Genomic DNA, 24485 nt, shown 5'->3' with positions numbered 1-24485 from the left:
GCTAATATTGCCGAGATGTTGCCAAATAGTCGCAATAAGCGTCCCGACGGCTAAGTCGCTTGGGACGCCGCATTCTGATACATTTTATCTCTCTCTTGGCTTCCCCTTACTCTTCTCTGACTTTCCACGCCATTACGTGGCTTCCACGTGCGACTGCCTAGCCTCAACTGGACTTAATTGTTCTAGAAGGATCGCCGGGCCAGGTTAGGCAAACCGAGGATTTTACTCTCTGCCAAACCGTTTTATTCTTCTACAAGGCGAACTGATTAATCAGACCAAAACAATATACAGGTTATGTTGCTTCCATTGTGGAACGTGAATGCACTGGGATTTTTTTTTACAGTGACAAAGTAGCTCTTACCTTGCTCTGAGTTTGGGTCTACTCTGTTCCTGTGCAACTTCAGACAGTCGATTGCTCAATGTTTCATAGGAGTTTCAGGCTCCTACTCAGGAATTCGACGACAACGCGAATACCGACTGACTCCGGAATACTGGAAATGTGTTTCGATACCTGAATAAGATTGGTATCAGTGTCAGGTGTTATTGGATTTGTGTCCACGGTTAATGGGATCATTGCGACTGGCAGTCAGACCGTATCAGTTCGGTCGGTGATATTTTGACGAGGTCAGGATTAAAATATTACCGGTCGGATAACTCTGGAAGTTATCCATTTATTCTGCAGACCCCTCGAATCATCTTGAGAGAATGATCTTGTCTGGTGTTGGACTTCTTTTTAAATTACAGGGATATTATGCTCTGCGATATTATATGGGACGTCTTTCTAAATGGACTTGGGCTAAGTCTTGATTTGATTGGAACTTAAAAAAAAGTCCTTTTTTTTTGGATAGAAAATCTTAATAGGAATTCAATGATTTATGCGATTAATTTTTACCATTCATTTTTTACGGATTTTCAATTTATACATTTTCATTGATCCGCTTTTTTTTCTTTTCAAGGAAAATACAGTTTTATCGTCCATTTGACACTTTTACTTCGGCCGTGAAATACGATGTATTGTCTTATCTCATACTTATTGCCAGACTTAAGAAAATTAACAAAAGGCTGCAGAATGCTCCTGACGCTTCTGACGCTCCTGACTCTTCTGGCGCTTCTGACGTTATTCCGGCTACTTCGATTATCCATGGCAACAGCCGTGGTACATTGCTGTATACCGTTGGATACGTTGTACCACCGCAACCATAGGACCATGCAACTAGACCTGTTAAACGACGGCTTATTCGCTTTATGCTTATTTGAGTGATGAAAATCTTAGACTTTTCAGTGCCGATCGAGCATGGGGAAATATTAAAATTTCATTTACCCAATAAGACGCCATCCCTTACGGCTCCTGCCCCTGCGTCTCCCACGCATGGACCAATATTTGCCGCGTGTGCACAGAAAACGTCAATTTGCGTCTTTCCTACTTGTTCGTAAACCCTACTGCATTCCTCTATAGTTATCGTGGGTACACTGATCTTGCGAATTACAGGTGATAAATTTGCATCCAAAAACTGCGAAAAAATATGTGATAGAAAAAGGGTGATCGGAAAAAAATTTTTTACTCACCTCAGTTACTCCCCAGCTAGCTATATCGAGCATCGTTCCATTTTCGATAGTCAAATTGTAAGTGGGTAATTTGACAGGCTGAATGACGTCACTGAACTGAAAGGACCCACGAATCTGTGAAAAGATATGCATATGTATATTTAGAAAAAATTGACGTAAATTATGTAAAATACAGAAATAACTGAACTGGGGTCACGAAATAAGTTTTGTCGTCCTTCCTATTTTCTGTTATAATTTTCGAAAATCACGTCGAGTGATTAACGAAGGTTACGCATATTTAAATGTCAGTCTAATTTTACGTCCATATATTTGTTTTTTGCATTATTTAACACTGTTACCCTAATTCGAGTTAACCGGGCATGGAAGCTCGCTGGTTTTTTTTTTCTTAGGCGCACTTCAGATTCGAGCTTTAAATATTACAGTACCTTAATGAGACCTATGTCATAATTAAGATCAACCGCGTCGAAATCCTCATGCGTGGTGACATTTTCGACAGTATAAACAATACCACTTTCGTTATAATAACTAGATCCAGCGCGAACAATAAGATTCTCCGGCTCGAGTCTAAAAATATTAAGTGGTATAAATTTCAAAAAAAAAAAAGAAAAAAAATGAATTTCATCAGACAATCACTTACAAAAGAGCGCACTCTGCCGCCGTGACTACCCAATTTTGATTGACGATGGTGCCAGTACAAAAATGCGCTACCTCGTACCCAAAGAACGTGCTGTTGTATTGCAACGATACCTGAAAGAAAAACCAAAAAACAGTTATTATCCCAGCAAGATTTTATATAAATTTCACAATAAAAAAAAAAATGAAATCCAAACATACCACATATGGATAATTGGCTATGGTAGTTTCATCACTACCAATCAGCCTGCCACTGACACCCCTATTGATTGATTCATAGACGGTAGGAGTGAGTTCTGAAAATGAAAAAAAAAAATTTCAAAAATATATTAAAAAACCGATACAATGAAGCGATTATATATTTTTTTCGACACTTTACTATTTTCTGGTACAAACGAATTGGATGCAGCTAGTAGCAGAGAAACCAAAAACACTTGCCGGGGTAACATCTTGCACTGGATTGAAATTGTGGTAACGACTCTGGTATATATTTTTGTAAAATCGACTCGAATTATCTGGACGACGATGATCCAATCGGCAATTATCGGTACGGCTGTAAATGATACAAGGATCATAAACGTATTATTATTGCTATCTGGGTTTATGTTACCTGCTTAACACGTTCTTTACATAATTCCCGTATTAAGTCCGCGAAAACCTGACAGTCGTCGCAGTGTTATTACCCGAGTTTTATAAATATTTTATATATTATATATTATAATTATATTAATATTTTATAAAAAAAATACGAAAATAATATATATGTATAACATACACTGCCTTCAGCTTTACGAGGCTTGTAACTGCATTCTAACCCTATTGCACGCGTTTTTTCTCGCGCAGCATCCAACTAAATGGTATTTAAGATTTTTCCAGAGAACAACGTGTATCCCTTCTTTAGCGTTCTGTGCGACCAAAAACAACGTTTATGCCTTTTACTTTGATTTTTTCAAATTCATATCCTCGTCTCGAAATTTATCAACGGCACTGTATATATATATTTAAGGCATTTGATTTAGCATTGATAACGTATTTTGATTAGATTCATTAAATTAACATTGGTACATTGACTTTGACGTTACCGTAAGTCAATGTTGAACAAATATTTTGATAAATATTTAAATGCAGCAGCGGGCCCGTTCGCGACGACAAATTATGCATTGAAATCTACCGAGTGCTATAAAACGTACTGATAATGGGAGGAAAATATTATTTCCCTCTGTGGACCCCGTGTGTTAACGCGGAATTAGCATATAAATCTGGCGACCACTTCAACGGGAATATTATATTACGATGTATCCTGAAAAATTTCACTCGGTCAAAAGTCCTTAGAATCATCTGACACCCACGTCTATATACTATTTTGATGAAAGAAATAATTCGATCGTAATAGATTTTTTTTTTTTCAAACCTATCGACTAAAGATAAGGATGAAAGTAAAAAAAATTTTTTTTAACCTAAACCCAATCCACCTCTACACGTCGTTCCTTTCTAGAACGCAGATCGAGTGACGAAGTCATCCGTCTTAGAAATTAATCTTGCCATAAATATTAGGATAATTAATTCTCGAGAATGATTAAGGACAATAAAAATTTTTTTTCACTTCACTCCTGGTATAAAAGTCATTTCGTAATTTACATTGTCCGCACAGTTGCTTGATATTACCCAACATAGGATTCTAGATAGCTACGGGATTTTTTCAATTGGTTTTACTTTAGGCTACCTGTTACGAAAATCCTATGAGATAATTTAATACGAATCTATGGTGTGTGTATATTTAATAAATTCTTTATATATATATATCAGTGTCCATCCATCTCACGAATTTCCAAGAGATAGAAATGCGAAACAGAGTGCAGGTGCGTTTTCAAAGTGGAGGATTAAATAAACTGCCGTAGGACACGTGGAGTAGGAAGTATTTGATATATAGCCAACAATTTTCTCCTTTTTCTACATAAAGTCAGCAATATATTTTTTTTTGTCCACCTGAAGCAGCGACTGCTGCCATATAATGAGGCAATAAAAACTTTTATATAAATATCTGACAATTCATTTGCTCGGCAGTTGTTGGCAATATTATCAGATATTTCTTATCAGAACCTAAACGATGATTCTAGCAATAACGAATCGACATAATTATATAATGATAATCATTCTGGTGGAAATATCCCTTACGACATATAGCCAATACATAGTAATCATCCTAAACGAAAATTAGAATATCGTTTAATCTACTGGGATTTACGTGTTAATCGTATAATCATGTCTAATGACGTATCCATGGGTTATCAAAGGCATTTCATGAAACGACCTCTGTTAATGAATACGTTATTTAAATTAATTAACGATTCGATGAAAATCATCAAATTGTTATAATTAGAATGTAATTTTTGAATTTGAAAAAAAATCTTCTATCCATCAATTCGTTTGTGTATTATTTGACGATCTGATGACTTTTGAGATTCTTAATATCAAATTAGGTCAAATGAGAGTCGATGTCTCTATCTGAGGTCATTAGCTTTAATCTAGTTTTACGTTTTTCAAAAAATATTTATATATATATATATATATATATATATTCAAACGTGTTTTTACTTACCTGACTTTGATGACGTGGATATCCTGTTATAATTATCGATTTTTGAGTTTCACGCAGTTATCGATGATGACGTCGTTTACGTGTAATTTTTCAGATAAGGGCGAATAGAGATTTTTTAATTTTGCAGTTTTTCCTCGTGCCGGCAGATGTCTCATTCGGGTCTGACTGGAAAAATAAAATCCTGCTAGTAGTTGTATATTCAGTGACGCTTAGCAATTTGTATGAATATGTATATCCATACTGTATATTCGATGAACTCGATTCGAAGGAAATAAAAAGAGAGACAGTTATTTCCATTTCTTTGAGAAGCCTCGGAGCGGCTTTCCATTACACGAGATGGCTCTGGCGCACGAGTGAAAGTTAGTTGTTGGATATGGAATTTTGTAAAACATTGATTAGTCGGAGTATCTTTTATTCATAGGCCCTTTGCGAACTCATGGAGAATCTTAAGGGTGATATTTATCATTAGAAATATCACATCGAAATTAAACCCTGAAAATTTGTTTATTCAAAGGGACTTTTTTAAGATCCTGTCAATCGCAACGAACAAAAAATTTACAAGGTCTATTTTACAATATCTAAAATTTACAATATCTAAATTTATTAGCAACGTGAAAATTCGACTTTGCGTTATTATTAGACACACTGTACAAAGTGACAATGCACTCGTGGAGCATGAAATTATTGATACCGATCGATCGAGCATTGACCACGTGGTTCTATTGTCGTTGACATCGAGACAAGATGACACTTCGAGAAAGCGAGAAGACTTCGAAAAACTTTTGCCTGATAATAAATCGAATAATGAATATTGAATATTGATATAAAAAATAATTACTTTATTAATCCAATGATGATTGATAACGCGTGTATCGGAGTGTTAATCTTTTTTATAGCCCAATTGTCATAAAGTGACAGTAAATACACTTCATAAATTTTGATCGACGTTGTATCGTTCGAAAATCAGGGAAACATCAAAGTTATTCCCCGAATGAAATATTCATGGAAAATTTCACTCGACCTACCCTTCGAGTCATGGTATCAAAATTGACATTGATTAAAAATCAGGATAAAAAATACACTGTCGACTGGTTAAAAGTTATTTTTTTTATATTCGGGGTAATTTCCTCCATTGGCTATCAGAGATAAATTAAGAAAATAATTCGTACTAGAATTTTCTTTTATTAACAAAGTTTTGATAGTCCACACTGTACTTTGCGATTTACCCTGTTTCAAAAGGACAGCAAATGCTCCCGGTACACGCACCTCGCGAATTGTAACTCGGGGAAAAGTGACCATTGATAAACCTAGCCTAACCCATCGCTCCACAGTCTGCTCCAATCGAACTACGTACTTCCGTTCAGATGACGAGGTGTAAAAAGATCGAAAAGTTTTTACCGCCACTTACACTTCGATCCACCGGATACGCAAGGAAGAGCCGTACCACCCGATGATCAGGAACACGAATAGAAAAACCCCATGAGAAAAACTTAGGTGTAAAAAGCTACGGCAAGTAGAGTGCTGTGAATTTCTCTAAGAAAAAGTATATAAATGATGTAGACTAGACATGCCGGGCGGTTCTGATATGTAAAATAGACTGTATAACATAAAGGTAAATCCTAGCCGGGTGGCTAACAGTGATTTCACCTAATGGTCAGAAAGCCAAATGTACCACGGCATTGAAATGAAATTTCCTCAATGGTTATTCTACTGAAATGCCGATGTGTCGCAAACATACTACTCTGTTACATTGTTGAATATCTCAACCGAGCGGTCGGGAGCTGAATTTATTGTGCGAATAATTTCTATCTATAGAATTGAAGGTACTGGAAACCTGACAATGAGAAGAGTAAGGCTATTATTTGACGATAGGTTCAAAGTGAGTGGTACACACCTTGAGAGACATTGGGAAGCTGTGATGCGCCGCGCGAGATGACTCTAGGTGAAAGTTGTAGTCCCAGCTGTAGTGCAAATGTTTCAAGTTAGACTTTCGACGACTGGTTGGATGATCACCGGGAAGAAGGAGAACGTTCGGGGCAATGGAGTTAATTTGAGATTTGAAAAAAGGATGAAAAAAGGTAACAACAAATTTTGTGAAATGGGCCCCTCCCCGACCATTTACGTGAGGTCCTGCCTCTCCAGCTGCGATCCCTCCGAGGTCTACCGGAGGACAGTATTTTGGGGATTGAGGAAAAAGAAAACCTGGACCAGGGGAAAAATCTCAGGAGCGAAAGGAAGCTGGGACAGGCGACGCGAAAGACGCGAAAGATAAGTTAACTGCGAAAGTCTCTTGTATCCGGCAGAGACTTTATTCAAAAGAACCGATACTACTTCAGAACAAACGGACTACCCCTCCGAGCTCCCCATCGCCACATGGGAGCGTACCCACCCACCCAGGTGTCAAGGGTCAGCGAAGTTTTCAGGAAAGCGAACAAAATATATTAAAATTACCAAAGATAGACACCTGGTTAGATCGACTGCACGCAAGAGTATGGTCGTAGCGGACCCTAAGGGTGCTCAAGGCCCCCGTCGGGAGGTCCCGAGAGACCATATTGCGACCACAAGTTGGGCCCGACCTACCGAGCAAGCTCAGCAGATGAGGCGGAAGGGCAACCCCCGTCGCCATAGTCCACGTGTCCCTTTAACAGAATGAACTACCCTCTTACGACTACTCGAAGAAATATGCGCGGCCCAAACAAAGAATTAGGAAAAGTAAGACAGGCGCAATGGAAAGTAAATGAGACCAGAAGAGAAAGAAGAAGGCACAAAGAAAGAAATAAGGAAAGTAAAGAATAAGTTAAGAAAAAAAAAAAAAAAAAAAAAATGTAGAAAAAAAAAAAAAAGGAAAGAAAAAAAAAAGTTAAAAAAAAAAAAAAAAAAAAAAATGAATGTAGTAAAGTAAGGAATACGAGTACAGGACAAAACAAAAAAAAAATAAAAAAAAAGAATAAAAATCGGGTAAGATGGGACTGCCCAGGAGACCGGTATAGTAGATGACCGGCTCGTGGGGGAATGATCGCTCTAAGCCTAAGCGCTCCCGTAAGCGCTCCCCCCCTTCCCCGCTCCGTGCTTCTGCGGAGCAATTTTGCGCTTCGATAAATTTTAAAATTTCCATCACTTTTTTTACCCACCGTGGTTCTTACTTTCTAAGTGTCAATAATAATTATTAAAATTCATAATTAATACAACTTTAGGTCATTCCTTATCGAGTACTATTCGGCGAGTCCATGCGTTACGCGATATAAATTTGCGTTCATTATCCCAGTTTTCAAACTCAAAACCAACGTCAACTTTTTATATAGAGCATATTAGCAATAACTCGTAAAAAAAAAAAAAAAACATGATAAAAACCTTATAACAAATATACAGTCTTAGAATTCCTATCTGGTCTGTAATCATATTCTCGAATTTAAAAAAAATCTTCATCTAGACGTATAGGGCAAATTTTAAACGCATTATCAGGATGACGTAACACTTCCTGAGAAATCAATACCAAAAACTTGTAGATCGTTACCTTCTTATCAGCCAAGTGATTTGGAATCAATTGCAAGTAAATACGAATTAGTAGAATTTGCACTCTTTGCACAGTAACATGTTGACTCTTTTCTTCCTGTTAACCGTAGCAAGTGGATACGGTACAGCCATAAGTGATAGAATAATTGGTGGGACATCGGTAACCATAAGAGATTACCCTTATCAGGTGATAAAAATGATCTTTCAGTAGTTCATTAAATTCCCCTATAGCCATAGTACATTTAGTTAACTTTAAATACAATTTTTCCTACTGTCTCTCCCCCACTTGTCCTTTCTACTTCAACTTCCCTCTTCTTTTTCCATAAACTTTCACGTCTGGCCACAGACCCTACCATTACTACTGCAACCAGGCCCCCTTTTCCCATTGCCTATACCTGTATAGTAGGACTCTCCTCAACTGCTACACTAATACCATCATTAGTACCAATCCCTCTTACACAATCACCTCGAGTAATCCCACTCTCGTATCTATTGACCCCAATTACTCGATTAACATAGGTATCAATTATCTACAATGGTGCTCATCAATGCGGTGGCTCGATATTAAGTAATCAATGGATCCTCACGGCTGCTCATTGCGTGTACAGGTAAGTTACGTGAAAGAATCGTCGGTTCAAAAATTCTAAATATATCGTTATCATGCCTCAACCACCTTTCGCCATGTTAATTATCGTTCATGATGTACGAGTTTGATTCATCAGGCGTAAAATCAACCTCATCAATATCCGCGTTGGATCCACGTATGTGTCGAGTGGAGGAACTTTGCTCACTGATATATCGAAACTGATAACTCATCCACAGTATGACGAAGATTCGTACGGCTTTGACGTGGCTTTAATAAAGGTAAGTTTTAACGTCGATTCCATCGGTGGATCAATTATATGAAATCTTCCCTTCGGTTATTATAACCAGTGTCCTTTAAGCCCGCCAAGGCTTTCGCTCTGAGCTCATCAGCACGTGCTGTCCGTTTGCCCTCTGCTACGTCCACCATATCGATTGGTACTCGGGCTGTCGTCACTGGATGGGGCAAAACTTCGGTTGGTATCACTGAAGTTGATGAAGAATTAGATAAAAAAAAATTTTTCAATTATCCATTCGCAGACGAATGGCGTCGTGTCCAGGACTCTGCAAGCACTGACAGTTCCTATAGTCGATCAGACCACGTGTTACAATGTTTATATTTATTATAACACTGTAACGAAGGAGATGCTGTGCGCGGGATATACCAACGGCAGTAAGGACACCTGTCAGGTAATTTTATGTAATATCAACAGGTAGCTCACGAAAGACCAGTATACTCTGTGCGTATTAAATATCAAAAGTTTTTATAAGCTATACGATGACGCAGGCACGTCCTGCTGGACGAATTTTAATCGAATTTATGATTCTGATGCCGAAGGGGGATTCGGGTGGGCCGCTTGTTCACAATGGCGTTCAAGTGGGAATTGTTTCGTGGGGCGCTGGATGCGCCACTCCTGGATATCCAGGGGTGTACACGAGAATTTCGGCGGTACGAGCATGGATAACTAAACAGGCTGGTATATAGGGGATCAATGGAGAATTGGATGATTTAAAAAAAAATGTTGTAACTGAATTTATTCTTTGAAAAAAATAAATATTTTTCTTTCCACGAAATGGAAATATCGATTGTGATGACTTTATCAAGTAATTTAATCATCGAGACCACGTGGCTAAACCAATATATGACAGCTGGGCTAAATAATAAATATAAGTGACATTTCTCTGGGGAATTAATTTTAATATTAATTTGTATTCGGATAATTTTTTTTTCGAAAAATCGAAAATTTTCTATTGACTTGCCAAGAATGATATTTATAATTATGGTATTGGGGTTTGCAAGCGGATTTCTTATCAATCGATACTGTTATCGATTGGACAAGGTTGACGTTGATTATTTTTAATAATTTTTTTTCCTCTGATATCTTTTTACGGACATCTAATTGCAGTACTAATAGTCCACTACGGTTATTCCTGTGCTGTTAATTAGCCAATCACGGAAGTAGGACACTTTAGAATATACTCCAGGATATCCTGCATAGGCACACCTGTATCCCCAAGATACCAAACCTACTACCTTATCTCTGTACACGGCTGGACCACCCGAATCTCCTGAGCACGCATCGATTCCACCAGTGTCCAAGAATCCGGCGCAGAGCATTCGATCGGTTACGTTCTTTAGATTTCCATAAGCATTCAGGCAGGAAACGGTGCTGACAGTAGGAACGTAGGCGACTTGCAGTTGCAACGTTGAGGCTCCTAAATACTTGAAAAGAAAAGCGTGCAAAGATGAAAATGACAAATTTTGGAATTTTTATTAGGCAACAATTTTTTATTACCTCCAAACGACCCCAGCCCGATATCTGTAGGAGTTCGTTATCGTTGACCTCAAAGTCCCGATCAGGTAACAATACGGGTTGACGAATCTCATCGAATTCTATTGGCTCCACCAGCTGAAAATTGGACGGGACAAATTCATATTTGATTTTCAAAAATATTTTTCAAAATTTTTATCTACCTTTATCACTGCTATGTCATAGTCGTATACTTCGGTATCATAGGAATTGTGATGTATTACGGTGTCCACTGTATGCACAGTGCCGCCAATGTTTCTTAACGAGGTACCAGTACGTATAGTTATGAAGGCGGTGTTACTGTAGAACAAATTATTTATTATACACTCATTCGTATTTACTGTTAATAGATATTGACAAACCCCAGTACACAATGGGCTGCTGTTAGAATCCAATATTCCGATATGATGGATCCGCCGCAGAAGAATCTACCGGATACCAATAGTTGGATCTGAAAAAAAAAAAATATCGAAATAAATTTTCATTCCTATTTAATTATCAAATTTCAGCGTTCGAAAGGGATCTTGTAATTGATTGGTATGAAAGTTAATAAGAAAAAAAATAAATATGATACTAACTTGATACGGTACTTTATCGATTGTCGTATCTGTACCGCCGACTATTCTGCTATCGGTCTGTGATGTGTCTGAAAATTCAACGATATATATCGATATACGTTGCTTTGTTAATAACAAAATTTTATTATTTAAATAAATTAATATTATCATTATCACCTAAAATCCTAACGACGCATGATAACAGCAGGTAACAGCAGAGCACGGGATACGTCCACATTGTTAAAGTCAAATTAGCGGAACGACTAAAAGCCCGGATACGAAATACACTCTTTATCAGTTATCTATTAGTTATCACCGATTATTTTAATAACGATAGCCGATTAAATAAAGGGTTAATCATCAAGGCCGGAGATCCGATTTTAATTACACGATGCTCCGGATGAATGAAAATGCACTAGCCACGTGTCTGTCTAATTTAACGTATACGCCCGTATGTATATATAAATCCTATTACATCGATCCAATCAGATTTTGGATTTCTAATCAGTCTAATCACTTTTGGATATCGTTCTAAAATTTCCGTACTACTACAATTTTTCAATCGATATCGATTGGCTGGATTATTCGTGAAGCGAATAATACGATAAGGACGAATTAAATGCTCCGACACTCTTATCAGTGTATCTTATCAGTAATTACAATTCTAATATATCATCAAGGCCAGTTTACAACAGGTAAACCTCGATCGTTTCATTGGGACTTTATTAGCGAATTTTTGTATTATGAAAATTTATGAAAAAATATTTTATCATTATTACAGACTGTTGCTTGTTATTATTTTGAAATCCAGCAATAAGACCACGTGGAATCGACGATTGCTATATGATTGGACAATTACTGCGATATTGGTTAGATTAAGGATAGACCTTAATCAATCACTGTTCCTTATGTATAGCCACAGTTTCTCTTGTTATCCCTGCAAGCAGTTGCTGAGGTAGTTGCATCCTGAAGTAAATTCAGGATCCTGAATTCTGAATCCCAGTCAATTCGCCAAGTTCTCCTGGGTGGAGTCCTGGAACTGGTAGCTCTCGGGGATGAAGCTGGCTGGCCGTCCCTGTAGCTGTAAACGGTCCTAGGGATGCTGCCTGATAGTCCACAAGCTATTGGTCCAAGTACCAACGTAGTAACCAAGTAGAAATCGATAGAGCAAACCTATCAAGAATCTTAGCTAATGGTCGAATGGCTACCTAGAATGTTATTTAGTTTCTGGTTGGTATCGCTGATAATGATTTACTTCTATGTGGTATTACCTGAAGTTAACGTAGGAGCAAGTGAACTGATAATATTGATATCGTGTATATAACAAAATTGATCGATAGTGAGGTTTCAAAAAATTTTTGAAAATTTTTTAACAAACTATTGATCACGTTTTTGGTACTAATGAGGATGATAACGTTGATGCTCCAATAGGAATGTGATTTTGATAAGCTGGGTCGAATGGGAATGAGGAATTTGGGATACGATGTTGAACGACGTAATATATTTTTTGTTAATTTTTTTTTTATAAACACTAATCGATCGATTTGGGTAATTGGGTCAGAACGGTCATTAGCTTGGGGGAAATTTGAACCTCTTAATCAATTAGTCGTCTAATGGGATCTTTAAAAGAGAACTGATTCTCCCAGGGCTTCAGCAGTTCGTTAAGTCACCTCGCTATGTATCTTTACGGGTTTATTTTTCTAGTCGGGATAGGCGGTAAGATTTTGAATTTAAAACGTGAATTTTGACTTTGGTACGTTTTACATTATTTTTCTTATTCAGGTGCAATATGCAAACCAAGGGGTCGAATCGTGGGCGGTGAACCCACGATTATAGAAAATTTTCCACATCAAGTGAGTGATACGATTTTTATGAAAAAAGTGTATTTTTGATTTTTTTATAATTAAATTTGAAATCAACACATGTCTCTAGGTCTCGGTGCGTATAAATGGTCGGCACGTATGTGGTGGTTCTATTATAGGAAAACAGTGGATAGTGACAGCAGCTCATTGTGTATACGGGTATAAAAATAATAAAATGATGTACGAAGAAAACAAAATTTTTTCAAAATTAATTTCAGCTCATCGGTAACCAAAACGTCGATAAAGGCTGGTATATCAAATTTGATTGAGAATGGGACGGTGATCAATGCCGTGAATATAATCACACATGAGAAATACGATCCTATAACAACTGATAACGACATAGCCGTAATAGAGGTAAAAATGTTCCATGCCTATGAAAAAAAAAAGTTTTCCGTGACACAAAAAAATGTCCTTTTTTACAGCTGGAATATCCATTGGACTACGACCGTTACGTAAGTCCCGTGAATTTACCGTCGTCCGATGAAAAGTACTTCAGTGGTCAATTGGCCACAATTACCGGTTGGGGAAGATTCAGATACATCGGCACGCTTTCATTGCAATTGCGTAGAGTGGATGTCCCATTGGTGGAGCGAGCCTTGTGCGAAAAACTATACAGTGATTATCTGATCTCCGAAGGGATGCTGTGCGCAGGATACGTCCCTACCGGAGGCAAAGACGGTTGTCAGGTAAAAGTCTTGATTAAAAAGAAAGTGCGTTTTAGTAATTTTCTAAAAAATTCATCCCTTATCAATTTTTCAAAAAAACTTTATAGAAGACTCAAATTTGTTTATCTCTCTCGTACACAGGGTGACAGCGGTGGTCCCATGATCATCAATAGGAAATTGGTCGGAATAGTTTCCTGGGGTGTGGGCTGTGCTGCCCCCAACCGTCCCGGAGTCTACACTCGCGTCACGCTTTTCCGAAATTGGATAAAAGAGAAAAGTGGCGTGTGATACGTTAATCCAAAATCCAGTTTGCTAACTGTCCAGCTGTCTTATCGAAGCCATCTGAATAGTACAGGCATGGAGTATCCTATACGCGTATTGTCAGTTACCAAGGTACAAGGTGCTACAGGGTGGTCATCTTAAAACTGGAATATCAATTTTGTCAAAGTGACCCATAAAAAAGGCCCTGGTGGAATTTCGTCCTAAAATCAGCCACTTGATGTATTTAATTTTTCAATTGAATTAAATATTTAATTTTTCCTATTTGTATCGCCTTTTTTTTTCTATTAATCGAAAATTTAAGGGGGTCCCCTGTTAATTGAATAATATTTATGATTCTATAAATAATCGACACCCTATATTGGGTGGTGAATTGATCTCCGCTTGCTCGTTACGTTTAATCATAATGAATATTCATTAGCTCATCGATATTAATTGGTACCTCTTTTTAGTACCTCCCAACCTCCCACCACCCACCGTCCCTACTGAATCCGTAATACTGAAAATCGCTACGTTCGCTATCTCCGGCAATGCTTGACAATTAATTCCTGGGTATCATAAGCATCCCCCTGAAATAGGCAGTTTGCAATTTACCCATGTAATCGATAATACACCATGTAACCGAGTGATAAAAGACCCCACGAGATAATACCAACCCAATTATAACGAAACAGCAACACGAATATAATCGAAACCATCGGATAAAATAGCATGGTAAAATATTAACATTAATCAAGAATTTTTTTTATATGCATAATTAAATTTTCTAAATTGATTGAATTATTGTATAAAAAAAAATATTAAATTAATATACCAGCATTGCTGGATATCCAATTTAAATAGCTACCGACCCTAGTGTAAACACCAGGATACGTATTGTATAAACATCCTAAGCCAAAAGACAAAATTCCCACAATGGTATCGTCAGCCGTTACCAGGGGTGCTCCAGAATCTCCCTAAAAAATAAAAAAATTTATTTCAGCTCATATGTAAAATATGAATCCCAGTAAACGGCATATACAAGTAATAGATATATATATATGTATATGTACATAGTCAATTATATTCGTCGAGCAATAGTTGCGATATAAGAAAAAAATATTTTCAAGCTCTTCATTCCCTATTCGCTATACTAAATTAATCTTAAGTTGTCATCCCGTTCATCTACGACCTAAACTTACCTGACACGTTTCCACGCCTGACGTCATATATCCCGCACAGAGCATTCTCCGCGATAAGGGCTTAAAGCCAGGCATCGTCGAGTTGCACGTATTCAGATTTACAACTGGCACAGCTGTCACCTTCAGTTGGGATTCTGAGCCTCCGTACTGGAAAAGTTAATACGACATTTTTGATACAGCTCAAAACTTCTGTACCGAGCCTCTATAAATACTGCAATCGCGTGCGATAAGAATTTGGATTATTTTGTAAAAAAAAATTATTAAAAAAAATATTCATACAGCCTTCTTTCTCCATCCAGTTACCAAAAGGCTGCTGCCATCCTCCACAGTGTAATCAACTGGTAAAATGATAGGCTGTAACTTATCATTGAACTCTATAGGATTTTCGAGCTGTAAATAATAAAATTTATTCATTTCTTTATTTTTCATTGTCATCATCCCTTTTACCTTCAGAAGAGCTATATCATCGTCGTATGTGTATTTGTCGAAGTTATCGTGTACAATGATTTTTCCAATTGCCAATTCCGTGCCTCCAAATGACGAGATCGACGTGCCAATTCGTACGTTTATGTCAGAAATCGTCCGCCTGTCGTATCATGAAATTAATAGAATTATAAAAAAAAATTTTATAATCGATATTGATTAATCGTATCGATTTTTTCAATATTTTAACAGATTACCCAGAAACGCATGATGCTGCTGTTATAACCCATGATTCGGTAATAAGTGCACCGCTGCAGAAATGTTTACCAGAAAATTCCACTGATATCTACAAAGATACATATTAGGATGGGAGCCACGTGCAAAATACAATTATGAACTTTGAACTTAGTCATGGACCCAATGACACGAAGGTATATAATATATATTTGCTCTACTCACGTGATAAGGATAATTCTCAATAGTAGCATTTTCAGCCTCGCCCCTCGCTAGAGCTAAAAAAAAAACAAAAAAATATTTATCCACCATTAAAAGTAAAATTTTCTTTTCCCAAAAAACCAACTTTTAAGCTCCCCCTACGAGCTTTCGCTTTGTGAAAAGAAAATAATAATAATAGCCGTTACCGTATAAGATGCTGTGAAATAACAGATGAAATTCGAATAGCATCACGTCTACCTTACGGAAGCCAATATCTTCGACTCCACTCTGACATATAGTTTTCATCGAAATAGGCTGTCGCAGAACGTTGAGCGGTTATCGATAACTAAATTCTTCCACCGATAAGCCTTATCTCTGAACAGTACATAAATATCGTGCTAATTGGACGTGGATTGGATGACTCGGACGTATGACATTTAAAAACACGAAATATCGAGCACATATTTATCTAACATTTTTATTCAACGAAAAAGGAAAATATATGCTATTCTTTTTTTTTTTATTTTTTCATCAACAATTTTTCATCCACCGATCATCATTCCTGTATCGTATTTTTCGAAAACTCTAAACGTCATTCCCACGTGCCAATTTCAAAGTATTACAAGCTACCGGTCTGCTCCTTGACCCATCCAGTCAAAGCAGCTACGTTAGTATAGACGCCGGGGTACTTTGGTCTCGCGCAGCCATAGCCCCAAGAAACGACTCCGTACAAGACGCCGTTAGCAGTGAGAGGACCACCGGAGTCACCCTGGCAGGCGTCCTTACCACCCTCTTCCAAAAGTCCAGCACAGATCATCCTATCGGTAATCGGTGCATTCATGGAGCCATAGGCTTTGGCGCAAACGGCACGCTCGACTACAGGAACATTAACCTCCAAAAGAGTGTTGGACGTGTATCCACCTTGCTGAAAAGGTAAGAAAAATAAAAAATAAAAAAAATTTTCCAACTACAAATCAAAATAAACCAAATCAATATCTATACTCACACTGGTAGTTCCCCATCCTGTAATGCTAACAACTCTTCCCTCGGTTGGTTCGGCAGTAGCTAATTTCACTGGTTTAACAGTTTTCCCAAGAGCGAATTCACCCTCGATCTGAATGAACGTGATTTTTCAAATACCTTCGTTACCATTATTATTATCGATAAATATAACCAATCACCTCAATAACCGCTATGTCATAGTCGATCGTGTTGCTGTTGTACTTTGGGTGCCTCATGATCCTTTTCACGGCATAGGCAGTTCCGCCGTTCTTAGTCGTACTGCCAGCACGGAGTTTGTAGTTGCTAGCGGAGCCACTGCGTAACGAGACATTCTATTACGTGCCGAAAATACAGTTTAAGGTGGGATAAGGCGATATAGTTGAGCTTAGAGGGACGAAGCTAATTTACGAAATTCACAAAGGGCCAGTCGATGTATAATTACCCAACACAATGACCGGCAGTTACGGCCCATTTGCTGCTGATGACCGAAGCGCCGCAAATGTGCGAGTTGTACTGTTGGAGGGACAGCTGGTGGGGATGATTTTCTATAGTGGTCGCATGACCCCCGACTATACGATGATCCACTAGGCGAACTTCCCTAGGAAGGAGACCTGTTACGAAAGAGACATATGAAATTACTTCAAGTTAACGATAACACGTGTCCCATAAGGCGAGTCTATACATATATCCTTACCATCGTCCAAGGCTTTACAGCTGGCAAGCTGAAAGACAGCGAGCGTCAGAGCCAGTAGAATAATTTGCCTCATCTTTCCGCGTGTCCCAACGTGACTTGAGCGTCGGGACGCTACGCGTCGCTTATATAGCGCGATCGTGTGAAATCCTTTTTTCTCAACCTTTAAAAAAGCTGTTATCTTTTGAAATACCGGTACAAATTAAATCTCGGGCTTTGCACAATTTCAATCGTCGACAATGCCTCGGAGTATCTGTGCGGATTAATGAGACGGCATGTAGGAGGAAGAAGGGAGAGACGAAAAAAAGAAAGAAAAAGACGAGTGAAATCAATGGTATCGTCTTGGTTATCGGTGGCCGATAAATGACACTCGAAGCGATAAAGGATGATTATTGGCTCTTGTTAAAGTGCAACACGGTAGTACTCTTAGCGATAACAATCAATCGGTGCGTCTCTGGCGCAATAGGCGCGACCGACGACTCGTTAAACTGCACTTTCATTGTCGCTTTGATTTCCAGGATTTTTATTTTATTTGCACTTCGCCTCTTTCTTGTCTCTGTAATCTGGGAATGATGCCTTTTCTTATTTTTATTCTTACTTGTTATCGACTCTACGATAGACGATTGATTACTACGCGATTGATTGAATTGGATGTTTTTTTTTCCTTTTTTTTTTTTTCTTCGAAACCCTCGTCATTCATGAAACGAATGACGGATCGATTTTTCACGGGGAAAATGTAGCCTGGCGAAATTATACCGATTTTTCGTTGCTCGTACAAATTTACGTGGTTTTATCGGTATCGATTTTACGTGGAAATACGATTTTGACGTTTATAGAGTAAATCATTGTTATTGTGTGATTCAGGTAATCTGGTCGATTGACGTTTTACGATATCGATGTCACGGGAGATCTGATACGGTCCTCGTGTCACATATGAAATATAAAAGTTTCGACGTACTTGAAGCATAATTCAAAAGTACGTGGACAGATATGGCGGAATTATAATACATTTGAAAAGACGTTTAACATAGTGTATAATTAGTTGCAGGTAATAAATATAGTCGATTCCCATGAGAATTCACGGGAATAAAATATTATGACAGCCGCTCAGAGTTTCAGTCACGATTGGAAGAAAAATCGAAGGGGGGTACCCATGATTTTCCGCGAGCATATGTCTGTCCTTGTCTTACGCGTTAAAACGCCGATGGCACCGTCTCTCTCGCACTCGCGGCAAGCATAGCAAACGCCTAAATCTTGTGAAATTTCGACTCGATCTTACGGGACACGCGTAGAGGTCGTGTATGGCCTGTTCCATAGTCAGTGCTTCTTACGAATTCTTTGAGGTTATCGAATTCCTCGTTTGATTTTCAATTTGAACGGCGAACCCTTTGCCCCCTCTTTATAAAGTTTTTGCATAGCACGCAGCAATCAGGATTGTCGGGCCGGGACGGCGGCCTTCGTTAAAAGTCGTGCAAGAAACTTAAACGACTTTCCGAGTGAGGTCCCGGGCATCGAGAGGAATTTCATCAATATTATTGTTTAATTACGAATTAATTATCGTCCCACGATCGGCACTTTAATCGTCCCGATTTTCAGTTACGTTGACTTTCAGGGACTTTTCGTTACGCTCGACTTGCTCGAGGTCCACTTTTGCATTCCTCGTCAGTTCCACGAGTCCTACGCATTTTTAACAGTTCAATTCCCTTCGTCGACCTCGTCCCCATATTATCCCTTATTGCCATTTCACGTAACCATTAAATCGAATAATAATTCCTATTACTTCCGTTATTCGTATACGATAAAACAATAAAGATATCGAAAAATTTCTTTAACCGATAAAAAAAAAATGAAGAAAATAATATTTCCTATAACCGAGCATCGCTTCGCAAAATGAAATAAAAATTGTTCACGGTCAACCGGATGACAATATTCGCGAATGATATTCCAAGTATTCCGGCAGGTGAAGTATAGAGAAGTCTGGATTGCGCACTTGCCAAGGCTGGCACGACAGCTGTCTATACCGATTAACATATAAATCAAATCCAAACCGTATCCGAAGAAGCATAGCCCGTAGGGAGAGACCCTCTACGGGACATGTGTCCTGGAGCCATTTGGCAGTTGGTATTCACGTGCGGCGTATACCTATAGCTGTTAACCTGAAAATGTCTAGTTGGTAACAAGGCCCGAGGTGGTGACATTAAAGACGATGGAAATTCCAAGAATAAAAGAAGAAATGACCTCACAGCGATTCTGCCGCGAACGTGATCTGTAGTCCTACTGGGAAAGTTCACGCTCTCGTAAGTCTTCCTTCGAAGGGCTAACGAGTCCCACCTCTACCTACGCCCCTGCCTACGGACAGAATCCATCCCAGCAGTACCCGTAGCAGTTGCTACCGGCAGTACCAAGAAGGCTCAGAGGTATAGGAGCTAAAGGGAAGAGCTTACAGGCTCCTGTTTTATAGGAGGACTTGATTACTCCACGTTGAAGATACACATACAGAGCTCTCTGTGCAATCTACGAGCGAGGTCCAGGCTGGTGCAATTTATTCGGGGAAAAAGCCCCGTGCAAATTTCGTCCTTGCAGATTGGAGTGTGTGTTCGGGTTCTTCGTGCCGAACGCGAACACAAACGGCGTTAGATTCCAGCAGGCAGCTGCGCGCGCATCGACGGCGAAGATTTACGAGGATCTCGAGAAAATCTGCTGGAAACTTTCTTGGGTAACCCGTAGAGCGAAGTCGCCGAGGAGATCATAGAGAGAAGTAAAGAAGTTGGATAATTCGAGTAGCAATTAGCGTCCTTTTCAGAGAGAGTCACTTTTTGGTTACACGTCTGTGAATCTTGACGTGTCTTACGCGCAGCGTCACTCCCGTTTGTGCATCCGTGCAGGTCAATTAAATTAAGACGCTTTGATACTCGAGAGCATCTTGAGCCTTGGTTCGTTTTAGCAGAGTTACGCTTGTTTAGTCTAGATAGTAAAAAATTACTTATGCAAATGCATGAAGTTCGTTATGGTATGTGCTTTTAAGAAAAGCTCTTGTTGACAATGGTATACTAACCTTTACAGGGATCCTGACTGGCAGAGTGCACGTCAGTGGTCGTCCAGGTCTTTAATGGAGGCAACGTGATGGCGTCTACGGCCTTTCTGGATGATAGTTGCCTGGCAATGTGTGTCTCTGGTGAATACCTTCCTAACGGCGGGTTTTCATTCGGTGCCTCGGGCTATGAATTTTACATATTTGGCCTCGGTTAATATTTTATTTCGGGCATTGTCCGCTCATGAGGGGCAATGGACAGTCGGAACTGTTTCCACTATCTACAGAGTAGGAAAGAGATAGAGTCAGTTGGTGAGAGATGACAGAAAGAGAGAGAGAGAGAGAGTGATAGACGAAACAAAATGAAAACGATGCTTCCCTGATTGGATGCATTGTGTTAAATATACAAAATCTAATTCTACAAATATGTTTCATGGATTATTATATGTTATATACGTAAGGGAACTAGGAATAGACGTGACAATATACGATTCAGTTCTTGGAATAAAAATTAATGGCTCCCGTTCCAGGTATCGCTAAGTTTACGTAAGATTAACTTACCGAGTTTTGTTGTTCGAATTATTCTGGTGTTTGTTGATGCCGGGAATGCTCGGTTGAGCTTGTTAAGTATCTTTCACTAATTTTGTGGTGGAGTTTTGTGGTAGGAAATTTAGGAAACTTTGAAACTGGATATTGCTGTATGATAACGGTTACTTCGTTCAAACTCGTGATGCACAAGGGCCTGTGCTGCCAGTATAATATTAAATGCAACAAAATTTAATTTCTATTACCAGAGGGCCATTAGCTTTCATAGTTCATGTATAATGTAGATCTCTAGATTGCACTTAGTGCAGTAGCATCGACCAGTCTCCTATGTGACATAACGTTACTGAATCGTGCAACACTTTAGTAACCACATTGCACTATGCCAAATCAGCTGTTTATTTCTATAACAGCGCTGTATATATATAGTGTTGATCCGAACTCTCGGCGGCGCGCATGCGCAGTGGGACAGTAATGGCGCGCGGAAAGTAGGACCCAAGAACGGCAAGCGAGTGCGTGGAAAAAGATAGCGTTGTTGCTTGTTCCTAAATTGAAGAATAAACCCGTAAAAGAAGAAAATAGAATGAAAAGGCAGGATGACGTGCTTTGCTTCTTAAATTACGTGCGAAAATCGTTGTAAATCGTCTAAATGCCATGAACGTTACTATCCTCATTGTACATACAGTGAAGTGATGCGTTAAAAATGGCGTCGATCACGAAGAAGAATCAGGACGAGTCCATTAGGAGCGAAAGGAAGATTAAGCGAGAAACTCGCACAGATTTATCAGCTCGTAATTTCATGGAGGATCCTTGGATTCTTCTCATTCCTTTGGCGTTCGTGGAACTCGGAATCGGTTCGTGAATATATATCATGCCAGAGGCACGCCAACACGACGCACCATAAAGTAAAATGCATAATTGAGTCGCGGAGTGATTAGGAGGCGCCTGGAGAAACTCCAGGAGTAATGTGCGTCCCTCTCCAGTGTCCTGAGGGGGTGAATATCAAGGGATGATGGAGTACGAGGGTGAGTACAAATGCTATATGCATATACAGCTGTAAGAGAAAACCGCCGGGAAATTTATTATGTAAATGATGGAAGCTTGTTCGCTGTCAATTTAATTTCTCAAACACCCTTTTTTTTATGTCTTACCTTTTCGCTTTAATTCATGTCTACGTCTCAATTGCTACAGTCTAATCAGAAAGGGTTGTTGCTATTGCCCCTTGATGGAATTACCACACGAAATTACGTTCTGTCTTCTGCCATGCTTGGGGTTAGATTTGAACATGTTGCGAGTAATTGGTATGGCTAACTTGGAGTATTACGCCTTAACTCCTTTCGAAACTATGATTAGTAATTTATTAATTGACCTTAGAGACGAGATACCCGCTCCTAAAAATAACACATTAAGAAGTTATCTTTGTCAAGCGATTAGGAAATTTTCTTAATCGAACTTTTATCAGATATTTTTATATATGGTAGAGTGAAGAAAATGAAAATAAAAAGTGGTATTGGCAAACGTCATGATCACGGTGGAATATAATTAAAACAAACAGATGGAATTAGCGATGAGTGGGGTGGACGGCAGATTATTGACCATTCTGTATAACCGGGCAAGTTAAATGTGCGGTATTCTGCGTTTTTGGAAAAGTGTACAATTGAATGGGGTACCGCGAGTGAGGGTTTGTCAATTGGAGTTAGCGTTGTACATCACAGAAGCGAAAGGGTTGAAGCTGGGATCGAGAGGAGGGTTTCTACCGAGAGTGGCAACTCACTGAGCGAGTCAGTGAAAATTGGGAAACGTCGGGGTCGCAGAGTGAAGGTGCGAGAGGGTAGCCGATAATTAAAAAGTTCCAAACGAAAAAGAAGGAAAAATAAAGGAGAAAAAGAAAATAAAAGAGAATGGAGGTTACACGAGAAGTGCGTTATTTCGTAATTTTGTAACCGCAGACCCTTTTGCGACACACTATTCTCCGTATAGAATTCATCCCTTGTCCCAGAACCCCTGTCAAGAATTTAGGGCATACAAAAGGACTCCGAGCAGCGAAGCGAACAGAATTTATTAAAACTTTACGTCCTACGTGCACAATGGACACTTTTTCACACATTAATTTCTTTCAATTTTAATTCACAATAATTGCCTTTCAAAACGTCGCCATTATTTCATCGGCCACGTCATTTCCAACAAGTATACAATTTTCAGTTATACAATCTTCCCTATTGTTCTTGTACGTTACTTTGAGACTTTACCAAACACGTCTCTCGGTTATGGATCCTTTGATACGTGCAAACTACAGAATTCTAATGTCTACAAGGGATGAGAAAGGACTGAAATCTACTCAGAGGGTGGCTAGGCTTGATTCAACCCGAGCAAGGGTTCAAATAATTTATACAAGTCTCTCCTACCTACGCAAAATTTTCACCCTCAATTTCGTAGCCGTCACGACTTCGGAACTCATATTTTGCCATTGATTTTACACGACCCCTTAGCAATTAATAATAAAGCGTAACCAAGTACTTTAATTGTTCCGGTCATGCGGCTACATTTAATGGATCCACACTGAAGCTTTGTGGTCGTATCATCCGACGATAAACCCTACCTTAAAAATTGAGTTTCCACAACGCTCCCTCCCTTAAACTTTAACCCGCATACGTCATTTCTCTAGCGTCTATTGTGATTATTCAAAAATTAATTTTTACGATTCCCATTCTCCCACCACGTGCTCGTGCGAGTTTTCTTCATAAATAAATGACAAGCACAGAAGATATTAAACCGAGCCATATCCGAAAGTGGAAATACAGAAATAAGTGGTGGTGAAGAAAAAGGAAAAAATACATAAAAACAAGGGAAACGTAAGGTAAGGTAGACATAAAATAATGTTTAAAAAATGCCTACTGCTCTGTAACGCATACATGTATAAAGTGTCTACGTGCCGCGGCAAGTAAGCTGGCGGCGAGTGAATAATAAAATATCGCAAGAGGAGTCGCCAGCTCGGAGATCCTTACCCAGCCAAAGGAACGATATTTACGTCGTGGGAGCAGCCATTTTGGAAATTTCACAGCGCCTCGTAGCTACGGCCTTATTGTTTTTAACGATTGTCCCCCCTCCC

General features: G+C 38.9%; 6 protein-coding genes and 1 long non-coding RNA gene across 8 annotated transcripts in view; 3 read left to right on the top strand and 4 right to left on the bottom strand.

Moving 5' to 3' along the window:
* Positions 1-881: 881 nt before the first annotated feature.
* LOC107274311 (trypsin-1) lies at positions 882-2719 on the bottom strand. The gene is made up of 7 exons (XM_015753330.2): positions 2579-2719; positions 2401-2495; positions 2204-2313; positions 1992-2130; positions 1567-1680; positions 1322-1511; positions 882-1219 (listed from the first exon to the last, which is right to left on the bottom strand). Exons 1-7 carry the CDS (start codon positions 2646-2648, stop codon positions 1020-1022), a joined length of 918 nt encoding a protein of 305 aa, XP_015608816.1. The 5' UTR covers positions 2649-2719; the 3' UTR covers positions 882-1019.
* Positions 2720-4854: 2135 nt separating this feature from the next.
* LOC107274315 (trypsin-1) lies at positions 4855-13013 on the bottom strand. Of its 2 annotated transcripts, XM_025091573.1 has the most exons (9): positions 11439-13013; positions 11283-11350; positions 11067-11155; positions 10869-11004; positions 10690-10803; positions 10428-10616; positions 6693-6759; positions 5040-5140; positions 4855-4963 (listed from the first exon to the last, which is right to left on the bottom strand). In XM_025091573.1, the coding sequence occupies exons 1-9, from the start codon at positions 11497-11499 to the stop codon at positions 4889-4891; spliced, it is 900 nt and encodes a 299-aa protein (XP_024947341.1). In that variant the 5' UTR covers positions 11500-13013; the 3' UTR covers positions 4855-4888. The 2 variants fall into 2 exon arrangements, with proteins under 2 accessions (XP_024947341.1, XP_024947342.1); XM_025091574.1 differs by lacking the exon at positions 5040-5140 and having other exon boundaries at positions 4935-4963; positions 11283-13013.
* LOC107274316 (trypsin-1) lies at positions 8111-10298 on the top strand. The gene is made up of 6 exons (XM_015753338.2): positions 8111-8498; positions 8831-8919; positions 9034-9175; positions 9256-9369; positions 9434-9583; positions 9732-10298. Exons 1-6 carry the CDS (start codon positions 8391-8393, stop codon positions 9876-9878), a joined length of 750 nt encoding a protein of 249 aa, XP_015608824.1. The 5' UTR covers positions 8111-8390; the 3' UTR covers positions 9879-10298.
* LOC107274317 (trypsin-1) lies at positions 13013-14431 on the top strand (the record flags this gene model as incomplete). Its single annotated transcript, XM_015753340.2, has 5 exons — positions 13013-13114; positions 13194-13282; positions 13342-13480; positions 13549-13812; positions 13933-14431. Coding segments are annotated over 5 exons (741 nt in total), but the record flags the coding sequence as incomplete, so codon positions are not given.
* A 361-nt stretch (positions 14432-14792) lies between these two features.
* On the bottom strand, positions 14793-16545 carry LOC107274313 (trypsin-1-like). The gene is made up of 7 exons (XM_015753331.2): positions 16316-16545; positions 16134-16186; positions 15932-16020; positions 15699-15837; positions 15531-15641; positions 15252-15398; positions 14793-15026 (listed from the first exon to the last, which is right to left on the bottom strand). The coding sequence occupies exons 1-7, from the start codon at positions 16413-16415 to the stop codon at positions 14871-14873; spliced, it is 795 nt and encodes a 264-aa protein (XP_015608817.1). The 5' UTR covers positions 16416-16545; the 3' UTR covers positions 14793-14870.
* Positions 16546-16608: 63 nt separating this feature from the next.
* Positions 16609-17964, bottom strand: LOC107274314 (trypsin alpha-3). The gene is made up of 5 exons (XM_015753332.2): positions 17806-17964; positions 17554-17722; positions 17291-17426; positions 17116-17223; positions 16609-17034 (listed from the first exon to the last, which is right to left on the bottom strand). The coding sequence occupies exons 1-5, from the start codon at positions 17876-17878 to the stop codon at positions 16729-16731; spliced, it is 792 nt and encodes a 263-aa protein (XP_015608818.1). The 5' UTR covers positions 17879-17964; the 3' UTR covers positions 16609-16728.
* Positions 17965-21864: 3900 nt separating this feature from the next.
* The window catches only part of LOC107274319, a 31002-nt gene continuing 28381 nt past the window's right edge, over positions 21865-24485 (top strand). The window contains exon 1 of the long non-coding RNA XR_001539430.2: positions 21865-22401. This is a non-coding gene — a long non-coding RNA (uncharacterized LOC107274319). The remainder of the gene's footprint in view (positions 22402-24485) is intronic.

This window comes from Cephus cinctus, unplaced genomic scaffold (genome assembly GCF_000341935.2).
Source record: "Cephus cinctus unplaced genomic scaffold, Ccin1 Ccin1_scaffold2643, whole genome shotgun sequence".
Classification (NCBI taxonomy): Eukaryota; Metazoa; Arthropoda; class Insecta; order Hymenoptera; family Cephidae; genus Cephus; species Cephus cinctus.
Note: the sequence above shows the minus strand (reverse complement) of the source record. Positions and strands in the feature narration are given on the sequence as shown.

What these genes read in the sequence shown, in the direction of transcription:
- LOC107274311 (XM_015753330.2), bottom strand. Translation starts at nt 2,648, where the DNA reads ATGTTACCCCGGCAAGTGTTTTTGGTTTCTCTGCTACTAGCTGCATCC. An exon ending in GCGGCAGAGTGCGCTCTTTT is followed by an intron (nt 2,131 to 2,203) that starts GTAAGTGATTGT and finishes TAATATTTTTAG; the next exon opens with ACTCGAGCCGGAGAATCTTA. An exon ending in AAGGGATGGCGTCTTATTGG is followed by an intron (nt 1,220 to 1,321) that starts GTAAATGAAATT and finishes GTCGTTTAACAG; the next exon opens with GTCTAGTTGCATGGTCCTAT.
- LOC107274316 (XM_015753338.2), top strand. Translation starts at nt 8,391, where the DNA reads ATGTTGACTCTTTTCTTCCTGTTAACCGTAGCAAGTGGATACGGTACA. An exon ending in TAAGAGATTACCCTTATCAG is followed by an intron (nt 8,499 to 8,830) that starts GTGATAAAAATG and finishes CGATTAACATAG; the next exon opens with GTATCAATTATCTACAATGG. An exon ending in CTGGATGGGGCAAAACTTCG is followed by an intron (nt 9,370 to 9,433) that starts GTTGGTATCACT and finishes ATCCATTCGCAG; the next exon opens with ACGAATGGCGTCGTGTCCAG.
- LOC107274313 (XM_015753331.2), bottom strand. Translation starts at nt 16,415, where the DNA reads ATGAAAACTATATGTCAGAGTGGAGTCGAAGATATTGGCTTCCGTAAG. An exon ending in ATTTCACAGCATCTTATACG is followed by an intron (nt 16,187 to 16,315) that starts GTAACGGCTATT and finishes TTTTTTTTTTAG; the next exon opens with CTCTAGCGAGGGGCGAGGCT. An exon ending in GCAGCATCATGCGTTTCTGG is followed by an intron (nt 15,838 to 15,931) that starts GTAATCTGTTAA and finishes ATGATACGACAG; the next exon opens with GCGGACGATTTCTGACATAA.
- LOC107274315 (XM_025091573.1), bottom strand. Translation starts at nt 11,499, where the DNA reads ATGTGGACGTATCCCGTGCTCTGCTGTTACCTGCTGTTATCATGCGTC. An exon ending in ATGCGTCGTTAGGATTTTAG is followed by an intron (nt 11,351 to 11,438) that starts GTGATAATGATA and finishes TTGAATTTTCAG; the next exon opens with ACACATCACAGACCGATAGC. An exon ending in TCGATAAAGTACCGTATCAA is followed by an intron (nt 11,156 to 11,282) that starts GTTAGTATCATA and finishes TTTTTTTTTCAG; the next exon opens with ATCCAACTATTGGTATCCGG.
- LOC107274314 (XM_015753332.2), bottom strand. Translation starts at nt 17,878, where the DNA reads ATGAGGCAAATTATTCTACTGGCTCTGACGCTCGCTGTCTTTCAGCTT. An exon ending in ACTGCCGGTCATTGTGTTGG is followed by an intron (nt 17,427 to 17,553) that starts GTAATTATACAT and finishes CTCGTTACGCAG; the next exon opens with TGGCTCCGCTAGCAACTACA. An exon ending in CAGGATGGGGAACTACCAGT is followed by an intron (nt 17,035 to 17,115) that starts GTGAGTATAGAT and finishes TTACCTTTTCAG; the next exon opens with CAAGGTGGATACACGTCCAA.